The 24,462-nt window shown below is 44.1% G+C and overlaps 1 protein-coding gene across 5 annotated transcripts in view; it reads left to right on the top strand.

The window, feature by feature from the left end:
* The window catches only part of tex10 (testis expressed 10), a 193,171-nt gene that overhangs the window by 90,057 nt on the left and 78,652 nt on the right, over positions 1-24,462 (top strand). For all 5 annotated transcript variants that reach the window (XM_070881113.1, XM_070881114.1, XM_070881111.1 and 2 more), the window contains 2 exons: positions 3,035-3,123; positions 12,124-12,257. In XM_070881113.1, the coding sequence (XP_070737214.1) occupies positions 3,035-3,123; positions 12,124-12,257 (223 nt within the window). The remainder of the gene's footprint in view (positions 1-3,034; positions 3,124-12,123; positions 12,258-24,462) is intronic.

Raw genomic sequence — 24,462 nt, forward strand, 5'->3', positions numbered from 1 at the left:
GAGCTTTTATGCCAGCAATCATTCTGCATTACAGCACTAAGACGTTAAATTGCTTCCATCTGTGCTGCAATGGAGGTTACCACATCGCTCATGACACACGTCATGAGGTTTAGATCCCTGCGGTGTCTCCAGGATTCCACCATCATCTGCAGACTGGAAATGATGGGCTCCATGATGTGCACAGAGCTCTGTGCAATGTTGGAGGTGGACTCCTCCACACTCCTTACCATTGTGGAGAGGCTCTTAGGCACCCTTGACCTTTGCATCTATGAGCTCGGAGTGCATGGCCATCACCCTTCTTGTGAACGCATCCCCATCAAAGTCCTCATCCGAATCCTTTGCAGCAGAACTCGCGCAAGAACTCTGCCTCTGGGGAGCTTGCCCCTGCATGTGGCCCGCTCTTCCCTGGTACATCACCCAGTGCCGACCCCTCTACTAAGCTAACCTTTAATGAACGCGTAGTGCCAGTCTCTGAGGTGGCGCTTGCGGGTGAGAGATACAATGACGCAGTGCTTGGATCCTCCTCCTCTTCTCCTTTGTCATTGTCATTGGGGTGCTGAGGGACAGGCTGGACATCTTCTGGCTGATTATCTGAAAGCATAAAGGCAGAAAACTCATGTTAAGGTGAGGGCAGGGGGACAGGAATGGAGCAGGGAATGCAGACGGTATCAAGAGCTTGATAATGATAAAGCCTTCTGGTATGAGAGGGAAGTGGGATGAGAAAAGGAGAGGGGATAAAGATACTGTTGTTGCCCCCAACGGGGTTGACGCCAAGATGGCCACGTGCCCACCACATGCTGGCCAATGACAGCTGCTGGAGCTGAGGTTCACCCCTGCCTGTCCTCTGCTGCTCCCTCCTGTTGTGTGCCATCCTGTCCTGCAAAAGAAAGGACTGTGTGTTGAGTCCAGCTATGTGACTGGAAGACATGTCTGCCATCGTTGAATAGCTGTGAATATAGACAAGGTGTGAGATGAGCATGTGAGTTTGAGTAGTTGCAGATGTATGGTGGGGCAGTGTGCACAGACAGAGGTTCAAATGCTTGTATGTAGGACTTGTGGAATCATGTACTCACCTTGACCACCCGAGTGAGGTAGTTAGTTGAACTTCTTTCTTGAACTTCGATGAGACTACTGGCCGAGACCTCCTCTGCCACTTCTCTCCTCATGATCCTGAAGACATGGCGCAATGGCCTCGTTCCGCTTGCCTGAAAGAGCGATTCTCTCCTTTGTTCGACTGTCCCCACCAATGTCTCCAATGTGGCGTCATTAAACCTCCGAGCTCTCTCCCTTCGAACTGGATTAGGAGCAGCCATAGCCATGAAGTGTCTCAGTTGGTGTCTGGTCGAGTTCAGTTGGAAGAATGGTGAAACTGAGCAGCTGCTGCTTGATAGAACCTCCCCTTTAAGAGCTGGAATGAGCCTGTGTGCAGGATTGAAGGATGATTGCTGAATTCAAGTCACCTGAAATTCGGTAGTGCTCTGGTTATAGCACCCTGTAGCCCCCCCCACTGAGGTCATTACTACTTGATTTATCACCCCCTCACCCTTCCCTGGGGCGCTAAAGCCTAATTTAGAAATCAAAATTTCTTTGCACCTGGTACTAAATTTTCAAAATTTAATAAGATCAACACCCCAAGCAAGACGCTACTGAATTTCTATCCCTTAAACTTCTCTTTCCTCCTTTAAGATGCTCCTTAAAACCTACCTTTTTGACCAAGTTTTTGTTCATCTGTTGGCTCGATGTCAAATTTTGTTTTTTGATGACACGCCTGTATAGCACCTTGCAATGTTTTATTATGTTAAAGGCACTATATAAATATAAGTTGTTGCTGCGCTCGTTGCTGTTGATGTGTGACTCTTCAAGACCAGCGTCAAAGAAACATATAGTATATGTGTCTCAATGAATCTTAGAATACCGTTAATGTGTCAAGCATCCTCCTATACAATGTGCTAACAAGAAAATCTACAAATCCTATAAGTACACAACAGGTCGATTAATTAGGTAGGAAATTTTACATGAGTCAGATGGTTGTTTGGGGTTCAAGCCCCAATTCAGGACTTGAGCGCATAATCTAGACTGACACTTCAATGCAGTACTGAGGGAGTGCTGTACCATTGGAGATGCCGTCTTTTGGATGAACCGAGGCCCCATCTGCGCTCTTGGGTGGACATGAAAGATTTCATGGCACTATTCGAAGAAAAGCAGGAGAGTTCTCCTAGGGTCCTGACCAATATTTATCCTTCAACCAGCGTTATTAAACTAAACTGATTACCTGGTAATTTCCCTTGCTGCTGTTGGTGGGGCCTTGCTGTGCATAGATTGGTTGCTATGTTTTTAACATTACAACAGTGACTACACTTCAAAATTACTTCATTGACTATCAATCAAGTCTCAATCATGAATGTTGCTATATAAACGCATGTTCTTTTATTGAATTATTTCTATTCAACGCCAACATTATTGCCTATCTTCAGTTTGCCCTTGGAAGGAACAGAGTAGATGGTCACAAGGTAAACATTGATTATATTGGCGTGTCTTGTTGAATGATGTTTCTACCATTAAACTTTTTTTTTAAACAGGCAATATTGCTCTTTTCAAATGTCCTAACTTAATCTCTGGATTCAAAGTGAAGGAAAAAAAGAGTATTTGCTAAATATTTGTCTTCAAAGGGTCTTAACTTAAGAAAAGTGATAGAAAAAGACTAAAATTTATGTTAAAATTTTTAAATATGACCCACTTAGATTGTAACCTGGTTACACTGGTTGCTATTTATTCTGATCTTAAGCTGTTTGTTTACTCTTTTCACTACCAAGAGAGGTGTACAAGTTTATATTAGAATGCATGATCATTTTTCAAATGTGCTTTACAATATGTTTTTTTCTAATTCATCGAAGTAAAACTTCTGCTACACGTAGTCTTTCCAGAAGGGACGTTTTTTGCTTATTGAAATTGTAAGTGCTAGTGTTTTTAAATATGCATTTGTGCTGCAATAAAATATGCAAGACACTGAATGTTGCCCCTTATTTGATTCTAGGTCATCTTTTGGTGGATGGGCTACTTCACTTCCGGATAGTCTGGTCAACGATGTGGATTACTTCAGTTTTCTGTTCTCCACACTGACAGGTACTTAATGTTCAATTTTCTTCAACTTGCATTTAAAAATTAAAATTCAAAATTTGGTTTGAATGCAGTAAACAATGGATTGTACTTTTAACTTTTTCTGATGTTGATTTTTTTTTCTCTGAGTCCCAATTCATTTATTGTACTCCAACCATTCGTATTCTGCTGGGAGAGGCATAAAGAGAAAAAGCCCAGGGCCAATAAGAAAAAATAATCTGTAAAAATGATCTCCAACCCCTTCAGGCGATTGAAACCAGTCCAGGAGATCACATGGACAAGTGTGACATCTAAAGACAATTACCAGCTATATGATGCGATCTCTGCCCCATTCAGGACTGGTCCAGCTCTCCCTTGAAGGCACACAGAGTGTTGGCACATGCCCCACCAGCCGTAATGTATTCCAGAGGCTCACAATTCTCTGGGAAAAGAACCGCCTAACATCCAGTCCACTCCTACTCCTACATAACTTAAACTTGTGTCTTCTGGTCCTCCCCACTCTGGTAAACTGGAATAATCTCTCAATAGAGACACTATCCAGCCCTTCAATTATTTTATAGATCTGTGTCACCTCTAAGTCTACGCTGCTGTAAACTAAATAGACCAAGGTCCTTGAGCCTACCTGAGTAGGTGAGGTTCGTTAAGCTAAGAATCATTCTTGTAGCTCTCCTCTGCACTTTTTCTAAGACCACTATATCCATCATCATGGGCAGTCCCTCGGACTCGAGGAAGACTTATTTCCACTCCAGAAGTGAGTTCTTTGATGGCTGAACAGTCCAATATGAGAGCCACAGATTCTGTCACAGGTGGGACAGATAGTCGTTGAGGGAAGGGGTGGGTAGGACAGGTTTGCCGCACGTTCTTTCCGCTGCCTGTGCTTGATTTCTGCATGCTCTTGGCGTTGAGACTCGAGGTGCTCAACGCCCTCCTGGATGCACTTTCTCCACTTAGGATGGTCTTTGGCCAGGGACTCCCAGGTGTCTGGTGATGTCGCACTTTATCAGGGAGGCTTTGAGGGTGTCCTTGTAACGTTTCTGCTGCCCACCTTTGGCTCGTTTGCCGTGAAGGAGCTCCACATAGAGCACTTGCTTTGGGAGTCTCGTGTCTGGCATGCGAACTATATGGCCTGCCCAGTGGAGCTGATCGAGTGTGGTCAGTGCTTCAATGCTGGGGATGTTAGCCTGGACGAGGACACTGATGTTGGTGCGCCTGTCCTCCCAGGGGATTTAAGAACATAAGAAATAGGAACAGGAGTAGGTTGTACGGCCCCTCGAGCCTGCTCCGCCATTCAGTAAAATCATGGCTGATCTGATCATGGACTCAGCTCCACTTCCCTGCCCGCTCCCTAGAACCCCCTTATCGTTTAAGAAACTGTCTATTTCTATCTTAAATTTATTTAATGTCGCTTCCACAGCTCTCTGAGGCAACGAATTCCACAGATTTACAACCCTCAGAGAGAAGAAATTTCTCCTCATCTCTGTTTTAAATGGGCGGCCTGTTATTCTAAGATCATAACTTCTAGCTCTGGTCTCCCCCATCAGTGGAAACATCCTCTCTGCATCTACCTTGTCAAGCCCCCTCATAATCTTAAACGTTTCGATAAGATCACCTCTCATTCTTCTGAATTTCAATCAGTAAAGGCCCAACCTACTCAATCTTTCCTCCATAAGTCAACCCCCTCATCCCCGGAATCAACCTAGTGAACCTTCTCTGAACTGCCTCCAAAGCAAGTATATCCTGTCGTAAATATGGAAACCAAAACTGCATGCAGTATTGCAGGTGTGGCCTCACCAATACCTTGTATAGCTGTAGCAAGACTACCTTGATTTATACTCCATCCCCTTTGTGGCCTTCCTGATCACTTGCTATACCTGCATACTAACCTTTTGTGTTTCATGCTCAAGTATCCCCAGGTCCCACTGTACTGCGGCACTTTGCAATCTTTCTCCATTTAAATAATAACTCGCTCTTCGATTTTTTTTTCCTGCCAAAGTGCATGACCTCACACTTTCCAACATTATACTCCATCTGCCAGATTTTTGCCCACTCACTTAGCCTGTCTATGTCCTTTTGCAGATTTTGTGTGTCCTCCTCACACATTGCTTTTCCTCCCATCTTTGTATCGTCAGCAAACTTGGCTACGTTACACTCAGTCCCTTCTTCCAAGTCGTTAATATAGATAGTAAATAGTTGGGATCCCAGCACTGCTCCCTGTGGCACCCCACTAGTTACTGGTTGCCAACCAGAGAATGAACCATTTATCCCTACACTCTGTTTTCTGTTAGTTAGCCAATCCTCTATCCATGCTAATATATTGCCCCCAACCCCGTGAACTTTTAGCTTGTGCAGTAACCTTTTATGTGGCACCTTGTCAAATGCCTTCTCGATGTCCAAATACACCACATCCACTGGTTCCCCTTTATCCACCCTGTTCGTTACATCCTCAAAGAACTCCCAGCAAATCTGTCATACATGGCTTCCCCTTCATAAATCCATGCTGTCTCTGCCTGAATTTTGCTTATCCAAATGTCCTGCTACTGCTTCTTTAATAATGGACTCCAACATTTTCCCAACCACAGATGTTAGTCTAACTGGTCTATAGTTTCCTGCTTTTTGTCTGCCTCCTTTTTTAAATAGGGGCATTACATTTGCAGTTTTCCAATCTGCTGGGACCTCCCCAGAATCCAGGGAATTTTGGTAAATTACAACCAATGCATCCACAATCTCTGCCACTACTTCTCAAGACCCAAGGATGCATGCCATCAGGTCCAGGGGATTTATCTGCCTTTAGTCCCATTATTTTACTGAGTACCACCTCCTTAGTGATTGTGATTGTGTTAAGTTCCTCCCACCCTATAGCCCCTTGACTGTCCACTGTCGGAATATTGTTAGTGTCCTCTACCGTAAAGACTGATACAAAATATTCGTTGAGAGTTTCTGCTATCTCCATGTTCCCCATTACTAGTTCCCTGGTCTCCTCTAAGGGACCAACATTTACTTTAGCCTTTTCCTTTTTATATACCTATAGAAACTCTTGTTACCTATTTTTATATTTTGTGCTAGTTTACTTGCATATTCTATCTTCCCTTTCTTAATCAATTTTTTAGTCGTTCTTTGCTGGCTTTTAAAAGCTTCCCAGTCTTCTGTCCTCCCACTAGTTTTGGCCACTTTGTATGCCCTTGTTTTTAATTGGATACCGTCCTTTATTTCTTTAGTTAGCCACGGATGGCTATCTTTTCTTTTACACCCTTTCCTCCTCACTGGAATATATTCTTCTTGAGAGTTGTGAAATATCTCCTTAAACGTATACCACTGTTCATCAACCGTCCTACACTTTAATCTATTTTCCCAGTCTACTTTACCCATCTCTGCCCTCATACCTTCATAGTCTCCTTTATTTCAGCTTAGTACGCTGGTTAGAGTTCCAACTTTCTCACCCTCCATCTGAATTTGAAATTCAATCGTGCTATGATCACTCATTCCAAGGGGATCATTTACTAGGGGATTGTTTATTAATCCCGTCTCATTACAAGGACTAGATCTAAGATAGCCTGCCCTCTGGTTGGTTCCGTTACATACTGCTCAAGGAACCCATCCCTTACATACTCTATGAACTCCTGCTCAAGTCTGCCCTGACCAATTTGATTTGTCCAATCAATATGGAGGTTAAAATCACCCATGATTATTGCTGTTCCCTTTTTACAAGCCCCCACTATTTCCTGCTTTATGCTTCGACCAACAGAGTCTTTTTCCCTTTTTTGTTCCTTATCTCCTGTTTCAACACTCATCATTTGAGCCAATATCGTTTCTTATTATTGCAGTGATTCCATCCTTTCTCAATAGAGCTACCCCACCTCCTTTTGTAGGATCTTGCGGAGACATCATTGGTGATATATCTCCAGCAACTTGAAGTGTCTTCTGTACATCGTCCATGCCTCTGAGCCATATAGGCGGGCGGGTATTACTACAGCCCTGTAGACCATGAGCTTGGTGGTAGATTTGAGGGCCTGGTCTTCGAACACTCGTTTCCTCGGGCGCACTGGAGGCGGTGTTGGATCTCCGCATCAATGTCTGCTCTTGTTGATAAGAGGCTCCCGAGGTATGGGAAATGGTCCACATTGTCGAGGGCCGTGCCGTGGATCTTGATGACTGGGGGCAGTGCTGTGCAGCGAGGACAGGCTGGTGTAGGATCTTTGTCTTATGGATGTTTAGTATAAGGCCCATGCTTTCATATGCCTCAGTAAATACGTCGACCATATCCTGGAGTTCAGCCTCTGAATGTACGCAGATGCAGGCGTCATCCGTGTACTGTAGCTCAATGACAGAGGCTGGGCTGGTCTTGGACTTGGCCTGGAGACGGCGAAGGTTGAACAGCTTCCCACTGGATCTGTAGTTTAATTCCACTCCAGCGGGGAGCTTGTTGACTGTGAGGTGGAGCGTGGCAGTGAGGAAAATTGAGAACAAGGTTGGGGCGATGACGCAGCCCTGTTTGACCCCGGTCCGGACGTGGATTGGGCCTGCAATGGATCCGTTGGTAAAGATCATGGCCTGCGTGTCGTCGTGGAGCAGGCGAAGAATGTTGACACATTTTTGGGGCATCTGAAACGGAGGGGGATGCTCCATAGACCCTCGTGGTTGACCGTGTCAAAGGCCTTTGTAAGGTCGAAAAAGGCCATGTATAAGGGTTTGTGCTGATTCCTGCATTTTTCACGCAGCTGTCGAACTGCAAAGATCATGTCCGTTGTACCCCATAGGGGATGAAATCTGCACTGTGACTCTGGGCGGAGCTCCTCGGCCCCAGGGAGAAGACGGTTGAGGAGAACTCTAGCAACAACTTTCCCAGTGGCTGATAGCGGGGAGATTCTTCTGTAATTGCTGCAGTCGGACTTGTCCCCTTTTTTTAAAGATGGTCACGATCACTGCATCTCTCAGTTCTCCTGCATGCTCTCCTCCCTCCAGATGAGAGAGATGAGGTCATGTATCCGCACCAACAGCACCTCTTCACCATACTTTAGCGCCTCAGCAGGGATTCCAACCGCTCCCGTAGCCAATCAACCAATAAGGGAATTAAGGGTTACGGGGAGAGGGCGGGTAAGTGGAGCTGAGTCCACGGCCAGATCAGCCATGATCTTGTTGAATGGCAGAGCAGGCTCAAGAGGCTCGATGGCCTACTCCTGTTCCTAATTCTTATTCTTATGTTGTTCTTGAGCTGTTTTCCTACCTCGTGTGGAGTTGGGGTTTCACTGAGGTGGTGGCGGGTCGCATGCTGCGGGATGGAGTTGAGAACACTCTAGTCACAGGCAGAGTCTCGATTGAGGAGATCTTCGAAGTGCTCCTTCCAGCGGGCCCTGACAGCCTTGGTGTCCTTAATGAGTGTTTTTCCCGTTCTTGGCCAGCAGTGAGGTGGGGCCTTGGGAATTTGGACCATAGGTGGCCTTGACTGCGATGGAGAATCCTCGCATATCATGACTGTCGGCCAGATGTTGTATCTCCTCTGCTTTCTCCATCCACCACCTGTTCTTTAGGTCCTGGTTTTTTTGTTGGGCCTCAGCCTTGAGCCGCCTGTAATGTTGTTTTGCTGCTCCCGAGTTGGGTTGTTGCTTGAGGCTCAGAAATGCTCTGTGCTTGCACTCTATTAGTTCTTGGATCTCCTGGTCATTCTCATCAAACCAGTCCTGGTGTTTTCTGGTTGAGTGACTGTGTCTCTTCACAGGCACTGGTTATGGAGGCCAGACCAAGCACTGTGGGCATTCAGCATCTCAGGGTCATCAAGGCAAGCCAGGTTTTAGCTGTGAGGCGCTGGCTGTATAGGGCTCTCTTAGCTGGGTCTTTAAGTGCCTCGGCATTGACTTTTTTTGCGACACTGCTTCTACTGTCCCCTCTGCTTTGGGGCAATGTTAATGTTGCTGATGGATTAGATTAGGCGGTGGTCCGTCCAGCAGTTGTCGGTTACTGTCATGGCGCGGGTGAGACGCACATCCTTGCGATCACTGGCTCGGACGCTGACATAGTCGAGCAGGTGCCAGTGTTTGGAGCGAGGGTGTTGCCACGATGCCTTGTATTTGTCTCACTGGCGGAACAGGTGTTGGTGATGAGAAGTTCATGTTCTAGACATTTTGTCAGCAGTAGGGTACCGCTGGAGTTGGCTTTCCCTACCCCCTCTCTGCCAATCACGCCTCCCCAAAGGGCTGTGTCTTTGCCGACCCTGGCGTTAAAGTCACCTAGGAGAATCAATTTGTCGCCTATGGGGACGCGGGACAGGGATGTTTCGAGGTTGGAATAAAAACCCTCTTTGATCTCATCCGTTGCATCGAGTGTTGAGGCGCACTCACCGATGACTGGCGTGTTGGTTCCAGGATTGGGTGAGTTGAAGAGTCATGAGGCATTTGTTAACCCCGCATGGGGAGTCTTTGAGGCGGATAACCAGCTCATTTTTGATGGCGAAGCTGACTCCGTGAAGGCGGCGTTCTTCCTCTGGTTTTCCTTTCTAGAAAAAGGTGTAACCTCCACCTTGTTCCTTGAGCTGGCCTTCCCCTACCCGCCGGGTCTCGCTTAGGGCGGCGATGTCAATGTCAAAGTGTTCCCAGGCAACTATGGCGGTGCGGCGTTCCGGCCTGTCGCTGTTTGGTTGTCCATGAGGGTCCTGACGTTCCAGGTCCCAAACTTTATGTTAATGAAGTGGAAGATGCCTGTGCATGAGTTCTTTTAACGTGGGGTGGCCGATGCACTCCGGCAACCACATGGGCTTAGCTGAGCAAGGTCTTGATCCAGTGGCAAGGGGTCCAAGACGACTGGAGACCGGACACTGCTGTATGAGCCTAATTGCCTACGCGAGATGTTGGCCGCAAGCTCGGCGCCGAATAGCGCCCTTGATGGTAGGTGGCCCAAGGCTTGGTTGGGGGCAGGCATTAAGAAGGTCAGTTGTCCGCTGGAGTTCTGAAGGATGCTTTAAAAGTTTCTTCCAAACTTTTTAAAAAAAGGTTTTCCAAAGTTATTTAAAAGTTTCTCCAGAGGTTTTTTAAAGAATTTCTCCAGGTTGTTTAAAAGTTTAAAAGTTTTCCCAAATTGTCTAAAAAGTTTCTCAAGTTGATTAAAAGTTAATTAAAAGTTGATTAAAAGTTTTAAGATGCAAGTCAGTAGTAGGTTACTCCCTTGGCACTGCTCCATGGGCGCTGCCAGCTCTCTGCAACTGCACAAAGCCTTGGCCAGGCCACACCCGGAACACCCCGGGGAAGTAGAGGTCCAGTTGTCCCCGAAGGGAGCCCGGACGCCGCCGGGGAGAGGCCTGGATGCTGCCGGGGACCCGAGCGCAAGTTGGGTGTGTTGAGCAGTAGTTTCGGGTAGTTTCCTGCGTTGTCCTGGGCCGGCCCTGGAGTCCCTTCGGCCGGTTAGTCGCCGGCCCCGGAGTCCCTTCGGCCGGTTAGTCGCCGGCAAAACCACTATTACCCACAATGTGGGGGACCAAAACTGGGCATACTATTGTTCCCCCTAAGGTGAGCGGTTGCGTATAAATTGTGAAGTCCCACGCAGCAGCTCACCAGGTACTGTGGGGGGGAAAAAAATAGAAGAAACATTGCTCTAGATGTCTGACCAATGACCTCTATAGCGTAAACATGGTGTCCTTGACGTATACTGTGTGGTTTTGTTAATACAACCCAATACCTTTGTTAGCTTTAGCTACAGTTTCTCTACAGTGATCTGTGCACAATAACACCAGAATCTTTTTCTCTCTCAGCCTCTTTCAGTATTGTAACCTGCAAACTATACCTGTATTCTGTGTTGGCCTTACTTATCTAAATCAAATAACATTTGCCAATGTGTGGCCCACTCGCCTAGCACATCTAAATCTTTTTGAATTTGATTGCACTCCTCTACCGTTTTCACCCTTGAACAGATTTTTCTGTCAACTGCAAACTTACCGACCATACTCCCAACACTGCTGTCATTATTAGAGACTGTAGAGTAGCAGGCCTAGACCCAATCCCTGGGGACATCACTAGTGACATGTCTCCAGGCTGAACTACAGCTTTTTGGCTGTAGGATTGGAGCCAATTCCTAATCCAGTGTTTCACGTTGTTACTGATAACACGATATTCTATCTTGTGAAGTAACCTAGTGTGGGGGGTACCTTATCAAAGGCTTTCTGAATGTCCAGGTCGATGGTGTCTGCTGGATTTTCCAACCCTAGTGACTTCCTCAAAAAAACACTCTCAAATTTGTTAGCTACAACCTTTTTTTTGAAAGCTGGGTTGTGTTTTCCTAAACGGCCACTTCCCTTTCCTAGTGATCATAAAGGGCATCTCTTCTGATCCCTTCAAGCATCTTCCCAATAATGGATATCAAGCTTGATAGGTGTGTAGTTCTTTCTGGCTCTGATTTGTCCCCCTTTTTTTGGAAATAGTAACAATATGAGCTAGCTTCCAGTCTAAGGGAACTTACCTCACTTTATTGAACTATTGAAGATATGGGTAAGGGGCTCACAGAGCACCCCTTTAAACACCCTTTGCTGGATATTATCTGGATCTGGAGCCCTACTAATTTTGCACAGATAGCCAGCTCAGAGCACTGGTAAATGTCCGGCTGTTTGTTTGGTCATGGCCATCATACTTGCTGAGGCATTGACTTCCACGGTCATCTGGAGCGAAGTGGAAAGAATCCCAGTGATGGGTCTTCCCGTGGGGGAACTAAAGGAATTCTAATTTTTACCTAAGCAATACATTATATCGTAGATTTAATTTCTGTTATATCATGGTCATTGACATTTTTATGCTAACAGTGAAGTGAGTGGACTTCACTGTAGGTCCATCTACAGTGAAGTATTTATTAAATGTGATGCCCATGAGAAATTGTGAAATCAATTTTAAGCCAATTTTCAGAATAATGGTGTATTCGAGAGATCATCAAAAGGGTCATTTGTTTTTTTAAAAATGGTGTTTTGTTAAGGTATTGTGAAAAATTGTTTGTAATTGTTAATTGTGTCCCTTCTGCTCATTTCCTGTATTGCAGGATTCTCAGGAGAAGAACTGACATGGCTCCAGAACAGCAGCAGCAATCCTCATATAAGCCAGTCCCAGTTTTCATCTGTCCGCCTTTATGTGACTGATCTAGACCAGTTTGTACACCACTGGGCCTTGACTGAGGTAACTCATTACACTTTGCAGAAACACTAATACTGAATGACAGCCGGCACAGCCTGTACTTTAAGGTATCCCATGATATTAACGAAGGATCTGTGGTTTCGCGAGCACTTAAACCTTTTGTCAAAGATGTAACACTTTTTTTTACATTTATTAAGCCCATAGGGCATACTCTTAACTGTTTTATGTTCTTTGCAAGTTTTGAAGTGTAATATTTCATCTGAGTCAGGCATAGATACTTTCACATGGTTTAGAGTACAATCCTGAGCGATACTTGATCTCTCAGATGTTGCTGTAAAAAATTAAGTTGCTATCCAGGTAAAAGATGATACTTCTAGAACACGTGCGTAAATGAATCGATTTTTTTTTTTAATTCTCAGATTGAATGCTGTGCATCTCCAAACAAAAGTAATTGTATTTGTAAATACCTTGGGCATTGTCTGCAAAGATGTGCAAGTGACCTGTCAATCTGGTGATTACATTTTCTGGTTTTCATGCAATTATAAAATTACAGATATACAAAGATCCCTAGATAATTTCTTAATTTATGCTCGTCTTTGGATAAACATTCTACTGGCTTAATATTGAATCTATAAAATGGAAATATTTTTAATCTTGGTGTTGAAATTCTCAATTAATACTCAAGGTACCCAAAATTGCGTACTGCCCCATTTGGGGATGGTAACAGCTGTGACCTATATTTGGGTTACTGCCCCCGAGAGCAAGTGGAACGCAAAATATCACGCTCCACTTGTTCAGTGGGGCAGGAAGACTCCGTGAAGGGCACAGCGCTACGTGTTGGGCCATGTAGCGCTGCCGTATATACAAAACCTTCATTAAAGGGGAGGACTAAGCTGCCGACTCAGCGGCGAGAAATGGGGCCATCCCTGGACCACCAGGGAGTGGGGTGCCATGGCAGCAGCCTGGCACACAAGTGGAATGCTGAGCTGCAGGATCGCGGCACAGACCCCGCGATTGAGGACGAAGAAGGCCACGACCGGTAAGTCGCCAATACTTTTCCTATACATTCCCCACTTCACCTTTAATTATTGCCCTGTATGCAGTCTGCAGCCAAGTTGTCGCGGGCATCACTTGCCAAATTTTCGCTGCGGGGCATCATCGTCGCCAGTGGGCTGCTACCAGTCACTGCCGCCATTAAGCTCCCGCGGAATTTCGCAGGAGTCGGTAGTGGTGTCGCGCCCAGGCAAAAGTTGTTGGTGCCAATGGGAGGCGCAAATGCCCCGAATTTCTCTCCCAAGGTGTTCGCAACCTCTTGTCCCATTGTCAATTAACTATATTATTTTAAAGATCTATGAAAACTATAATCTTTCAAGTTTTAGTTACGGGTAAATTCATCATTTTTACCAAACTTTTCCACTTTCCTGTGAAAATATAGTAGTTGATGGGATCATAGAATCTTACCATTTGGCTCGTCACACTTGTGCTGGCTCTTTGAAAGAGCTGTGTAATTTATTCCCACACCCCATGTCTATTCTCTGCTCTAAGGAGAATAATCCCGGCTTCTCTAATCTTTCCACATAACTGAAGTCCCTCATCCCTGGTATCATCTTGGTAAACCTCTTCTTTACCCTCTCCAGGGCCTCAACATCGTTCCTTAAGTGCAGTGCCCAAAATTGTGCACAATACTTCAGCTGAGGCTTAACCAGTGATTTGTAACGGTTTAGCACGACTTCCTTGTTTTTGTATTCAAAACCCTATTTGCAAAGTCAAGTATCCCATACACTTTCTTAACCGCCTTCTCAACTTGCCCTGCCACCTTCATAGATTTGTGAATATGCACCCCAGATCACTCTGTTCTTGCAGCCCCCTCAAAATAGTACCATTTAGATTACGGTCTCCATGTTTTTTCTCAAATGCATCACTTCACACTTATCTGCATTAAATTGCATCTGCCCATGAGTGTGCCTATTTCACCAGTCTGTCTGGTCCTCCTGAAGTCTGCTGCTAACATGCTCACTATTTACTACGTTGCCACGTTTTGTATCGTCCGCAAACTTCAAAATTGTACTCCCTATAAGCAAGTTCAAGTCATTTATATATAATAAGGAAAGCAATGGTCCTACTACTGACCTCTGGGGGAACCCCACTGCATACCTCTCCAGTCAGATAACATCTGTTCACTACTTTCTGTCTCTTATCCCTTAGCCAATTCCGTACCCAAGTTATCACTGTCCTTTTAATACCATTTTCTGAATAAATCTGTTATGAGGTACTTCATCAAACATCTTTTGAAAGTCCATAAATACAATGTCTACTGCACTATCTTCATCAACCCTCTGTTACTTCATCAAATAACTTACAAGGGCAAAGAGAGTTACTTTTTATATGTTTATGAAAGATTTTGGGGTTTCCTTTTATGTTACCTGCTAATCTTTTCTCATACTCTTCCTTGGCCCTTGTTAGTCAGACATGATTTGTCTTTAACAAAGCCGTGTTAGCTTTTCCTTATTAACCCATGCTTCTCCAAGTGAGAAATTTAGTCTTTGACAATTGTTTCTAATCACTGACATTGGACTGATTGGTTTGTAGTTACCAGCCCTGTTCCCTCTAATGGCCGCACATAATCTGTAAGTTCCCATGCACACTACTTCAAAGGCCACGCACAGTGAGTGGAGCAGGAAGAGGAACCCAATAGACAGTGGAATTCTGAGAGTCATCTTGACCTCTCAGCCGATTTGAATTGGCAGGACGTTCGGTAAGAGTCCTGGAACCCACTGAGCGTTGTCTCAGACAGCTGTTGACTAATGGCGGCCACAGGACTTATAGTTCATTGTGGCCCAGCAAGCACACTATCCACTGCGCTGATTTCCCCGCTGAGAGTGTGCGTGCTTCCCTGAGCTGCAGTGCATTCTCAAGAGTTGGACTCGGTTGAAACGGCAGAGGGAAGCGGTGGGTAGGTTGGGGGAGGCGCTGTACCATCGATTTAATGGTGATGGGAGTCCTGGCCGTACGTCCATTGGGCCCAGTGGCTCTGATTCGAGGCCTGAGATCTGCACTCGGTGAATTGTTGAGGCCTGCACTCGCCCCCGCTGATGCCTGAAGTCGCACCGTGCAGACTCCAAACAGATAGACAGTGTCCGGTTGCACTTTGGAACAACACACGCAGGAGCCTTTCGGAGAAAGTTGAGAACCTCAATGTGCGTGGCAGGCAGGAAAGTGAATCGATTTATATTTTTATTAACTTCCATTAGGAATATATTTTTAGGTTAACCTTTTTTTTAAATAAATTATCCCGATCTCTGGACAGTGAGTGTCTTGTTGAATCTCTTCAGGCAAAACACTTTTTAAAAAAATGTTTCAATTCATGCTCTGTAATGCAGACAAAGGTGAGCTGTTAATGTTCAACCCAAGAAGATGGTCCTGAACTGGAAATGTTGATGTGAATGAGTGTCTGATTAAAGCTGAACAATATCAAGGGAGGGGAGGGAAGCACTTTTTTGTCTTAAATTAGGTCGCAGTTGTACAAGCGCTTTGGCTTCCTTGGAAAGTGGTTTTGGGCGCACTTCAATGAAATATTGGTGGTATAACCCAGGAGATAATTGAGGGTACTAAAGGCGTGAGGTGTTTGTCTTGTACTGGTTTATGTTTGCATTGAGTAAATGTAACGCCAGCTTTAGTTTAACATAAGAACATAAGAAATAGGAGCAGGAGTAGGCCATTTGGCTCCTCGATCCTGCTCCGCCATTTAATAAGATCATGGCTAATCTGATCTTGGGCTCAGCTCCACTTCTCTGCCTGCTCACCATAACCCTTCACTCCCTCATCGTTCAAAAATCTGTCTTATCTCCATCTTAAATATATTCAATGATCCAGCCTTCACAGCTTTTTGGAGCAGAGAATTCCACAGATTTATGACCCTCAGAGAAGAAATTCCTCCTCATCTCAGTTCCAGATGAGGAGAAATTGGTAAATTGCAACCAATGCATCCACTATCTCGGCAGCCACTTCTTTTAAGACCCTAAGATGCATGCCATCAGGTCCAGGGGACTTGTCCATCTTTAGTTCTATTATTTTGCCGGATACTTTTTCTTTAGTAATTGTTTTAAGTACCCCCCACCCTCATAGCCCCTTAATTATCTATTTTGGGGATATTTTTAGTGCCTTCTACCTTCTAACGATACAAAATATTTGTTCAAAGTCTGCCATTTCCCTGTTCCCCATTATTAATTCCTCAATCTCATCCTCTAAGGGACTAACGTTTACTTTAGCTATCCTCTTCCTTTTTATATACCTGATGAAGCTCTTAGTATCTGTTTTTATATTTCTTGCTAGTTTACTCTCATAATCCATCTTCTCTTTTTTTTGAGTCGTCATTTGCTGGTTTAGAAAAAAATCTTCCAATCCTCTGGCCACCAACTAATCTTGGCAATATTGTGTGCCATTGTTTTCAACTTGATACCATCCTTTACTTCCTTAGTTAGTTACGGATGGTTCATCCTTCTCTTAGTCTTTCATTCTCATTGGAATATATTTTTTGTTGAGAGTTATGAAATATCTCCTTAAATGTCTGCCACTGCTCATCATCAGTCTTACACTTTAATCTATTTTCCCAGTCCACTTTAGCCAACTCTGCCTTCATATATTTGTAATTGCCTTTATTTAAGATCAGGACACTGGTTTGCGACCCAACTTTCTTACCCTCCAACGGAATTTGAAATTCAACTATGCTATGATCATTCTTTCCAAGAGGACCCTTTACGAGGAGATCATTTATTAATCCTGCCTCATTACACAGTACCAAATCTAAAATAGCCTGCTCCCTGGTTGGTTCCACAACGTACTGTTCAAGGAAACCATCCTAAATGCACTCAAAGAGCTCTTCCTCAAGGCTACCTTGGCCAAATTGATTTGTCCAATCAATATGAAGATTAAAATCGCCCATGATTATTGCCACACCTTTGTTATTGCTATTGAGGGAGTGCAGCGAAGGTTCACCAGACTGATACCCGGGATGGCGGGACTGACATATCAAGAAAGACTGGATCAACTGGGCTTGTATTCACTGGAGTTCAGAAGAATGAGAGGAGATCTCATAGAAACGTTTAAAATTCTGACGGGTTTAGACAGGTTAGATGCAGGAAGAATGTTCCCAATGTTGGGGAAGTCCAGAACCAGGGGTCACAGTCTAAGGATAAGGGGTAAGCCATTTAGGACCGAGATGAGGAGAAACTTCTTCACCCAGTGAGTGGTGAACCTGTGGAATTCTCTATCACAGAAAGTTGTTGAGGCCAATTCACTAAATATATTCAAAAAGGAGTTAGATGTAGTCCTTACTACTCGGGGGATCAAAGGGTATGGCGAGAAAGCAGGAATGGGGTACTGAAGTTGCATGTTCAGCCATGAACTCATTGAATGGCGGTGCAGGCTCGAATGGCCTACTCCTGCACCTATTTTCTATGTTTCTATGTTATAAACCTCTATTATTTCTTGATTTATACTCTGTCTACGCCTACCAGTGACTTCTTCCCCTTATTATTTCTTATCTCCACCCAAACTGATTCTACATCTTGATCTTCTGAGCCAATATAATTTCTCACTACTGTAATGATCTCATCCTTTATTAACAGAGCTACCCCGCCACCTTTTCCTTTCTGTCTATCCTTCCGAATTGTCAAACATCTCTGAATATTCAGTTCCCAGCCTTGGTCACCTTGCAGTCAGAATCAGGGGAAGTCATAACGGGGAACAAAGAAATGGCGGACCAATTGAACAAGTACTTTGGTTCGGTATTCACTGAGGAGGACACAAACAACCTTCCGGATATAAAAGGGGTCGGAGGGTCTAGTAAGGAAGAGGAACTGAGGGAAATCCTTATTAGGTCGGGAAATTGTGTTGGGGAAATTGATGGAATTGAAGGCCGATAAATCCCCAGGGCCTGATGGACTGCATCCCAGAGTACTTAAGGAGGTGGCCTTGGAAATAGTGGATGCATTGACAGTCATTTTCCAACATTCCATTGACTCTGGATCAGTTCCTATGGAGTGGAGGGTAGCCAATGTAACCCCACTTTTTAAAAAAGGAGGGAGAGAGATAACAAGGAATTATAGACCGGTCAGCCTGACATCGGTAGTGGGTAAAATGATGAAATCAATTATTAAGGATGTCATAGCAGTGCATTTGGAAAGAGGTGATATGATAGGTCCAAGTCAGCATGGATTTGTGAAAGGGAAATCATGCTTGACAAATCTTCTGGAATTTTTTGAGGATGTTTCCAGTAAAGTGGACCAGGGAGAACCAGTTGATGTAGTATATTTGGACTTTCAGAAGGCTTTCGACAAGGTCCCACACAAGAGGTTAATGTGCAAAGTTAAAGCACATGGGATTGGGGGTAGTGTGCTGACATGGATTGAGAACTGGTTGTCAGACAGGAAGCAAAGAGTAGGAGAAAATGGGGACTTTTCAGAATGGCAGGCAGTGACTAGTGGGGTACCGCAAGGTTCTGTGCTGGGGCCCCAGCTGTTTACACTGTATATTAATGATTTAGACGAGGGGATTAAATGTAGTATCTCCAAATTTGCGGATGACACTAAGTTGGGTGGCAGTGTGAGCTGCGAGGAGGATGCTATGAGGCTGCAGAGCGACTTGGATAGGTTAGGTGAGTGAGCAAATGCATGGCAGATGAAGTATAATGTGGATAAATGTGAGGTTATCCACTTTGGTGGTAAAAACAGAGAGACAGACTATTATCTGAATGGTGACAGATTAGGAAAAGGGGAGGTGCAACGAGACCTGGGTGTCATGGTATATCAGTCATTGAAGGTTGGCATGCAGGTACAGCAGGCGGTTAAGAAAGCAAATAGCATGTTGGCCTTCATAGCGAGGGGATTTGAGTACAGGGGCAGGGAGGTGTTGCTACAGTTGTACAGGGCCTTGGTGAGGCCACACCTGGAGTATTGTGTACAGTTTTGGTCTCCTAACCTGAGGAAGGACATTCTTGCTATTGAGGGAGTACAGCGAAGGTTCACCAGACTGATTCCTGGGGTGGCGGGACTGACCTATCAAGAAAGACTGGATCAACTGGGCTTGTATTCACTGGAGTTCAGAAGAATGAGAGGGGACCTCATAGAAACGTTTAAAATTCTGACGGGGTTAGACAGGTTAGATGCAGGAAGAATGTTCCCAATGTTGGGGAAGTCCAGAACCAGGGGACACAGTCTAAGGATAAGGAGTAAGCCATTTAGGACCGAGATGAGGAGGAATTTCTTCACCCAGAGAGTGGTGAACCTGTGGAATTCTCTACCACAGAAAGTTGTTGAGGCCAATTCACTAAATATATTCAAAAAGGAGTTAGATGAAGTCCTTACTACTAGGGGAATCAAGGGGTATGGTGAGAAAGCAGGAATGGGGTACTGAAGTTGCATGTTCAGCCATGAACTCATTGAATGGCGGTGCAGGCTAGAAGGGCCGAATGGCCTACTCCTGCACCTATTTTCTATGTTTCTATGTAACCACGCCTATGTAATGGCTATCAGATCATACCCATTTATATCTATTTGTGCCGTCAACTCATCTATCTTGTTACGAATGCTGCGTGCATTCAGATGAAGAGCTTTTAATTTTGTCTTTTAATAGTTACTGATGTGTTAGTTTCACTACCTCTATTCTGACTAATCTGCCATTAGCACCTCACATGGGATGAGTCCCAACCCATCTGTTTTTGTCCTACTCCACCATTGTCCTGACTAATCTCCAATATTAGCAAATCCTAATTGTACAATGACCCGAGATGTTATGATTAATTTTGGTACACTTGATAGAGCAAATTCTAACACGAGACACATGTAATATAGTTTTTCTAAGAACTGTGACCTATTGGAGATTAAATAAAGCTACTAATGATGTATAGAAACTAAAATTAAAACAACTGATTTCATGATTTTTAAGAGTTGGTAGGATTGTCTCATGGTTTTAGATGGTGGAGTGGCAATATGGCATTACTGTATATATGCTTTTAAGTGGTTGCTGTTGCTGTCATTCTCGTAAAAGTTGAAGACGCAAAATTTGTCCATAGACAAAGAAGGTCATGCTCAAAGGAATTTGTGCCCCACTCGGTACAAAAAAAATTAGAGGGTACATTGGTTACCAGGTTTTCTTCCCCTTTTTTGAACAAGGGGTGTAACATTTGCAATCCTCCAGTCCTCTGGAACCAATATATGATCAATATCCAAGGATGATTGAAAGATTGTGGTCGGAGTTTCTGCTATCTCCATCTTAGCTTCCCTCAGCAACCTAGGATGCATCCCACCTGAACCAGATGACTTGTTGACTAAGAGATGCCAACCTATTTAGCACCTCCTTTCTATTTTTATCTTACCCAATTTCTCTGCTCCCGACCCCGCCCCCCCCCCCCCCAACAGCCTCTTCGCTAACATTAACATCATACTCTTCTGTGAAGACAAATGCAAAGTATTGATTAAGTACCTCATTCATGCCCTGTGCCTCCACAAGATTTCCTCTTATTGTCCCTAAACGGCCTCACCATTTGCTTAACTATCCTTTTACTTTTTATATGTTTATCTCAGATTTTGGGGTTCCCTTTTATGTTGCATGCTAATCTTCTCATACACTCTTTGTGCCCTTGTTTCCTTTTTCAATTTCCCCCTGTACTTTCTGTATTCTGCCTGGTTTTCCACTGTATTCTGTACCTGACATTTGTCATAAGCCTCCTTTTTCTGTTTTATTTTAACCTCTATTTACTTTGTCCCAGGGAACTCTAGCTTTGGATGTCCCTTAAGGAGATTAATACTGTACACAGTACTCCAGATATGGTGTCTCCAATACCCTGTAGAGTTGTAGCAGGACTTGCCTGCTTTATACTCCATCACTCTTGCAATAAAGGCCAACATTCCATTTGCCTTCCTAATTACTTGCTGTACCTGCATGCTAACTTTGTGTTTTATGTACAAGGACCCCCAGGTCCCTCTTTTTACACCGCATTTTGTAATCTCTCCCCATTTAAATAATAATTACCGTATATACTCGCGTATCCTACGATCTCACGTATCATGCGACCCCTAAATTTTCGTCCCCAAAACATGATTTTATCATATATCTCATGTATCATGCGAGTCACTTTTTTGAGATACCAGATGCCACTAGGCTAGGCTTTCAAACAAGTTTAACAAGTACCCAACACGTAACAAGTACCCTAACACATAACAACGATCGAATACAGACCTTAACAACCGAATCATGAAACATCGAGTGGATTCTGTTGTGAAAGCTGTTCGCGAATCGAACACCGATATAGCAATCATTCCAGCTGGCTTGACTAGCGTCGTTCAGCCACAGCCTCTACTGTGTTTGCGGGTAAAAGAAGCATGGGCTGAGATAGATGGAGCCTCTAATAATGCAGCAAACTTCAGAGGGAGTTGTGGGTGGCGATCTCTAGACCACAGCAAAGATACAGTACAAGTGACAATAGAGGCTGCAATCCAGCCCAGGAGATACCTGCCGAGATTCAGCGTGGATACGGTCTGCTTAACAGCCTAACAGCCTAATCTTGGCCAGCACTTCACACCCGCAAATTTTGTATCTCGCGTATCATGCGACCCCCCAAATTTAGGTTACAATTTAGGTCTTCAAAAGTCGCATGATACGCGAGTATATACGGTAGCTTTTTTATTTTTCCTACCAAAGTGGATAATCTCATATTTTCCCACATTATATTTCATCTGCCAAATTTTTGCCCATTCACTTAGCCTATCTATATTACCTTTGTAGATTCTTTGTGTCTTCCTCACAACTTGCTTTCTCACCCATCTTTGTATCATCAGCAAATTCGGCTACATTACACTCAGTCCCTTCATCCAAGTCATGAATGTAAATTGTAAATAGTTGAGGCCCCAACACTGATCTCTGTGGCACCCCACGAGTTACAATTTGCCAACCTGAAAATGATCCATTTATCCCGACTCTCTGCTTTCTGTTAGTTTTTGCTGACTCTGCTTGACTGCATTATGATTTTCTAAATGTCCTGCTACTACTTCCTTAATGATGGACTCCAGCATTTTCCCAATGACAGATGTTGGGCTAGCTGGTCCTATCGTTTCCTGCTTTCTGTCTCCCTCCTTTCTTAAATAGGGGCGTTACATTTGTGGTTTTCCAGTCCGCTGGGACCTCTCCAGAATTCAGGGAATTTTGGTAGATTACAACCAATGCACCATCTCTACAGCCACCTCTTTTAAGACCCGAGAATGCAGGCCATCAAATCCAGGGGATTTGTCCACCTTTAGTCCCATTAGTTAGCCGAGTACTTTTTCGCTAGTGATAGTGATTGTTTTAAGCTCCCCGCCCCCCCCCCCCCCCCCCCAGTAGCCCTGTGATTAACAATTATTGGGAAGCTTTTAGTGTCTTCTACTGTGAAGACCGATACAAAATATTTGTTCAAAGTCTCTGTTTCCCATTATTAATTGCCCTGTCTCATCCTCTAAGGATCCAATGTTTACTTTAGCAACTCGCTTCCTTTTTATATACCTGTAGAAGCTCTTGCTGTCTGTTTTCATATTTCTTGCTAGTTTACTTTCAAGCTATCTTCTCTCTTTTTTTTTAGTTGTCCTTTGCTAGTTTCTAAAAATTTCCCAAACCTCTGGCCTTCCACTGTTCTTCGCAACATTGTATGCCTTTGTTTTCAATTTGATACCATCCTTCGTTAGTTAGCCACAGATGGTTCATCCTTCTCCATGAAGGTATGAGGGCAGAGTTGGGTAAAGTGGACAGGGAAAATAGATTCAAGTGTAGGACGGTTCATGCACAATGGTGTACATTTAAGAAGATATTTCACAACTTTCAAGAAAAATATATTCAAGTGAGGAGGAAAGGGTGTAAGAGAAAAGATAGCCATCCGTGGCTAACTAAAGAAATAAAGGACGGTATCCAATTAAAAACAAGGGCATACAAAGTGGCCAAAACTAGTGGGAGGAGAGAAGACTGGGAAGCTTTTAAAAGCCAGCAAAGAGCGGCTAAAAAATTGATTAAGAAAGGGAAGATAGACTATGAAAGTAAACTAGCACAAAATATAAAAACATAGAAACATGGAAAATAGGTGCAGGAACCTGCACCGCCATTCAATATGGTCATGGCTGATCATTCAGTAAGAGTTTCTGTAGGTATATAAAAAGGAAAAGAGTGGCTAAAGTAAATGTTGGTCCCTTAGAGGACGAGACTAGGGAATTAGTAATGGGGAACATGGAGATGGCAGAAACTCTCAACAAATATTTTGTATCATTCTTTATGGTAGAGGATACTAACAATATTCCAACAGTGGACAGTCAAGGGGCTATGCGGGGGAGGAACTTAACACAATCACAATCACTAAGGAGGTGATACTCAGTAAGATAATGGGACTAAAGGCAGATAAATCCCCTGGACCTGATGGCTTGCATCCTAGGGTCTTAAGAGAAGTAGCGGCAGGGATTGTGGATGCATTGGTTGTAATTTACCAAAATTCACTGAATTCTGGGGAGGTCCCAGCAGATTGGAAAACTGCAAATGTAACGCCCCTATTTAAAAAAGGAGGCAGACAAAAAGCAGCAAACTATAGACCAGTTAGCCTAACATCTGTGGTTGGGAAAATGTTGGAGTCCATTATTAAAGAAGCAGTAGCAGGACATTGGGATAAGCAAAATTCAGTCAGGCAGAGTCAGCATGGATTTATGAAGGGGAAGCCACATTTAACAAATTTGCTGGAGTTCTTTGAGGACGTAATGAACAGGGTGGATAAAGGGGAACCAGTGGATGTGGTGTATTTGGACTTCCAGAAGGCATTTGACAAGGTGCCACATAAAAGGTTACTGCACAAGATAAAACTTCATGAGGTTGGGGTAACATATTAGCATGGATAGAGGATTGGCTAACGAACAGAAAACAGAGAGTAGGGATAAATGGTTCATTCTCTGGTTGGCAACCAGTAACTAGTGGGGTGCCGAGGGATCAGTGCTGGGACCCCAACTATTTACAATCTATATTAACGATTTGGAAGAAGGGACTGAGTGTAACGTAGCCAAGTTTGCTGACGATACAAAGATGGGAGGAAAAGTAATGTGTGAGGAGGACACACAAAATCTACAAAAGGACATAGACAGGCTAAGTGAGTGGGCAAAAATTTGGCAGATGGAATATGATGTTGGAAAGTGTGAGGTCATGCACTTTGGCAGAAAAAAAATCAAAGAGCAAGTTATTATTTAAA

Source organism: Pristiophorus japonicus, chromosome 5, assembly GCF_044704955.1.
Source record: "Pristiophorus japonicus isolate sPriJap1 chromosome 5, sPriJap1.hap1, whole genome shotgun sequence".
Lineage (NCBI taxonomy): Eukaryota > Metazoa > Chordata > Chondrichthyes > Pristiophoridae > Pristiophorus > Pristiophorus japonicus.